General features: G+C 37.2%; 1 protein-coding gene across 1 annotated transcript in view; it reads right to left on the minus strand.

Moving 5' to 3' along the window:
- Positions 1-301: 301 nt before the first annotated feature.
- The window catches only part of SCAPER (S-phase cyclin A associated protein in the ER), a gene marked incomplete at its 3' end in the record, with an annotated part of 218,865 nt that continues 214,542 nt past the window's right edge, over positions 302-4,624 (minus strand). Inside the window, exon 21 of the mRNA XM_021711065.1 lies at positions 302-438. Within this exon, the coding sequence (XP_021566740.1) occupies positions 302-438 (137 nt within the window). The remainder of the gene's footprint in view (positions 439-4,624) is intronic.

Genomic DNA, 4,624 nt, shown 5'->3' on the forward strand with positions numbered 1-4,624 from the left:
GCTTGGTTTACAGATACTTAAACATACTATTGTATGCTGAAGGAGGCACAGGTTTGGCAAGGCTTTGGCATCCAATTATAAGAAGAGCTCTTAACAGGTGAAGGCAAGGGCTTAGATCGATATGCAGTTTTCTTTCTCAATCAAAGAAAGTGGCTATAAATTAGGCTCATCAGTATTATTTCCAAGGCTTTCTTGAAGCAAACAACTTTAAACTTTTTTTTTTGTCTTCCTTGGATTTAAATTAAAAGATATATCACTAAGAGTTTTTCTTTTGTTCTGTTTTTAATGATATATAAGGTACCTGGAATTCATCCGGGCTTTTATCTTTTTGGCTTTTTTTTTATTTTTTTGCCGCTCTTCTCCATCTTTCAAAGGCTCTGATGGTGCTGCACTTTCAACCACAATGTCAATAATATACTTCTTCAAAGAAAGATGCTCCTGCAAGATAAGCAAAATAATGATGATGATTATTTTACAATAATATAGGACTGCTAAAAACTACAGTGACCATAAAAGATGATTTGATGAAACCAAAAATAATTTCTATGAAATATTGGTTTCCACAATTGCTTTGGAAAACTTGCTTTGAAGAAATTTTCACTCATATGATCACTGACTTCACTTCACTGCACATCAATTGTGCTAAATGCTTAGGATACAAGGGTATAATCTCTACCATAAGACCACACAAGTGTAGCAGGAAAGGTTAAATATATAGACAAAACTATAACACCAAGCAATTAGCCAACCAGAGAATAGAGTGCTATAGGAGCTCAAAAGGGGAAATGAGATCACTGTTCCCTGGAGTTAAGGAGAGAAGGCTTCAAGAAGAAAGCACCACATCTGCTATCCCTGAAGGATGCACAAAATGTGAACATATGGATATTGGGTATATGCATGTGTTTGGGCCAAGAGTGAGGTAAGGGTGAAGGAAGGGAAAATAAGAAGGTCATCTCAGGAAATATATCCCAGAGATGAGAAAGCAGGATGTGGGTACTGGCAACTGAGGTGTGATTTGGCTATGGCACATAGAGTTTGTCCCAATTTCCCATCATACCCATCTTAGATTGTACTACAATCACTCCAGTGAATGCACTCAACTCCTTTGCCCTTCTCTTCTTTCATACCTGTATTGTAAAATTCCAACCCTAAATCCAACTCTCTGCCTGTATCTGTGCTCATTCTTTGCCTATATCTGGAGCAGATTAATGAGACCATAATTACAAACCATGCTGACTATTCCCACTTTAAATTTACGACATTACATCTCAAGTGGTCTCTAGTATTGCCAGGTAGTCAGGCAATGTACACTAGTTAGTCCACTCACTCACCTTCCTAGAAATTATTCTAGACCCTCAAATCTCTAAGACTTCTTATCCCCTACACCCATTTCTCAGTTCATGACCAAATTTATTTCACTTAGGAAAACAGCATAACTCAGAAGATAATTACCACACATTCACAGCCAAATTTATTAGTCAACCTGCATCTGTGTCCATGCTCTCTTTCTTCCTGTTATATGAATATTCATGTTCCCATCTTGGGCCAAGTCCTCCAAATATACACTGAATCTGCAACATCAATTTTTCCCTTTCAACTTAAGTTGTTTAAATCCTTCCTACTTATTAAATCAACTCAAAAGAATCCTTGTTTGTATGTCCTCCTCCTACCCTTTTGTACCAAAATATATTGAAAGGCAGGGTATACTTTCACTTCTACTTCCTTAACTCTCATTCTCAGACTCATTTTAGTCCAGCTTTTGCTCTTATCACTCTACAAAATGTCCTTGTCAAGGTCACTCTCAGTTCTTATTGGTTTCTTGCTAATTTAGTCCTACAGATCACTTCCTCCTCCCTGAGTATCTTTCCCTACTAGGTTTCCAGACATCACATTGTCCTCCTAACTCACTGGCTGCTCCTTCTAAGTCTTCTTTGCTGGACCCTTTTTCTCCTCTAGACCACCAAATGTTGGAGCATTTCAGAGCTGTCCTCAGAGACCTTTCCTCTTCTCTACCAAACTCACTCATCAAATGCAGAAACTTAAAATATTATTCATACACAGACAATACTTAAATTTTTATCTCTAGTCCTATCTTCTCTCCTGAACTCCATTCATCTGCATAAAAATGTCTCCTCAAATTTTCCATTTAGGCAGAGTATTTTCACCATTGGCATTTCGAAAATAATACCTACAAGTCAAAATTCCTATGTTCTCCATATACATCAAGTTGTTCTTCCCACAGTAGTTCTCCATTTCAGTAAATGGTACCATTATTTGCATAATTGCATGCATCAGCAAATTCTATCAGTTCTCCTTTCAAATATATCCCAAATTCATCCAAAATTCAACCACTTCTTCCCACCACCATTGCCTAGCCTAAATCACCATCAGTCCTCATTTGTATTAACTGTAGTAACCTCTTAACTTGTCTCCCACTTGCTAATTTGACCCCTAGATCTTTTATCTATAAAACTAGTCATTTTTTTAAAACATAAATTAAATCACATCATTCCTCTTATCAAAACTTGCCTTCTCATCATACTTAGGGTAAAATACAAAGTCTTCACCATGGCTTACAAAATCCCTGCATCACTGATTCTTTGACTTCATCTACTGCTCTGTTACTCTCTCTTCTTCACTAAAACTACATCCACAATGGTCTTCTTATTGGTCCTCACAGTCATTCAGAAATATCACTGCCTTAGGACTCTATATGCTGGTCCCTTTGTCAAAAATATTCCCCTAGATATTTTCATGGTCTCAGCCAAAATGAATGCTCAATTTTAAATAACACCCTCTATTATTTGCTCCTTGTTCTGTTTATTTTTCTTCATAAGACTTGCCTAACATCATATATCCATTTGCAGTTTCCTTCCCTTGACTGTAAGTTTCACAAGAGCAATGACTTTATCTGTTTTGTTCACTGATGTCTCTACATCTAGAATCGTGCCTTGCAAATGGCAAGCACTCAGTAAGCATGTACTGAATGAATGAAAAGAGAATTAATATAACTAATAATAGTATTTATGAGAGCTTATTACACAACATACATTGAGCTAAGAACTTTATATAAAGTCACAGAAATCCTTAGAGCTACGCTTAACATACTGAAGATACATATTTTTATTATCTCCATTTTAACTATGAGAAAATTGAGACAGAGTCAAATAATTTGTCCAAATTTAGAAGGTCAAAACCACATCTGAGTAACTTTGCAGACAGTCAAGTTACAGAGGCCAAATTTAAACCCAGGTAGTATGACTAGAAAATCCACACTCTTGACTACTACCTTTGAGATATAGCTGGAGATGGGTTTGGGCAATAGAAATGATGTACTCACTTTCAGATCATCAACCAACCAAAACCAAAACGAATAAAAGTCTCACAGTCAAATGAAGAAAATACTCTCTAGTAGAAGCAATTATTTTCTTTGACAAACTAGGTCTGTTGTATACAATACCTTTATACTTTGGTGCTAACCAAAAGCAATTATTTAAGTCATACATACACACATATATACATAAATAAGACTTGAAAAAATAACCCAGTCTTTCTTTTCAGAGAGAAGGGGATAAATAACATCATTTTTCCCTATAATCCTCAAAACCCCATTGAACAAGTGACAGCAAGTTTACATTTTACAGACGCTTAACAAATGCAGGAGTAAACCTTGAAGAGTTTAGTATTATGCCCCTGATCACAAAGCTCAAGATCAAAACCATGGTTGGCTGACTTCACAAGACCAAGCTTTTCTGTTACTCCACATTCCCTCCCCCTATTCTGCTCATGCTGGTTAGTCTCTGACTGTAATTTCTATCACTGAACTAAGGAAAAGCAATATTCTAAATGACACCTTCATTTTTGTCAAAAGTCCAATTATTTTCAGTTGTATATAAATATAATTTACATATCTAATAGAAACCATTGAAGATCCTTATACACAAATGCAGGCACTATACAAAACTTATTGTTTCATATTTTATTTTCCTTATTTTATTTTATATGTGCTGATCATACATGGAGAGGGCTGAACATTGTTTAGAACAACAATATTTGAACTCTATCCAGAACTATAAAGAATCATAGCTTTCTAAAAATTAATTAATTTCACCTGGCCCTCACTCCCCCTGCAGTCATTAGTACACCCACTGTTCTCCCTTCCTCCCTTCCCTAGCAGTGCCCAATGACTGCCAACCACACCCTTGTGCTAATGAGATTAGTGTTCAGGGCGCACTTACAACTGGAAACATGCGGTATTCAGTTCTTTGTTTCCGTATAAAGAATCACATCTTTTTAAATCCGAGCTCGGTGGCTCAGCCTGTAATCCCGCGCTTTTGGGAGGCTGAGGTGAGTGAACTGCCTGAGCCCGCGGGTTCGAGACCCGCCTGGGCAGCGAGACCTCATCTCTACAATAAATCAAAAAATCAGCCAGGCGTGGTAGCGCACTCCTGTAGTTCCAGCTACTTGGAAGGCTGAGGAGGAAGTGAGACTCCAACTCAAAAAGAATATATTTATTTATGTATTTACTATTTATTTATTTATTTAGAGTTGGAGTCTCACTCTGTCGCTCAGATTGGAGTGCAGTGGCCGCTCCCGGCAACCACAGCCTCGACCTGCTGGGTTC

Source organism: Carlito syrichta, unplaced genomic scaffold (genome assembly GCF_000164805.1).
Source record: "Carlito syrichta isolate Samal-C Ts95f unplaced genomic scaffold, Tarsius_syrichta-2.0.1 Scaffold81549, whole genome shotgun sequence".
Classification (NCBI taxonomy): Eukaryota; Metazoa; Chordata; class Mammalia; order Primates; family Tarsiidae; genus Carlito; species Carlito syrichta.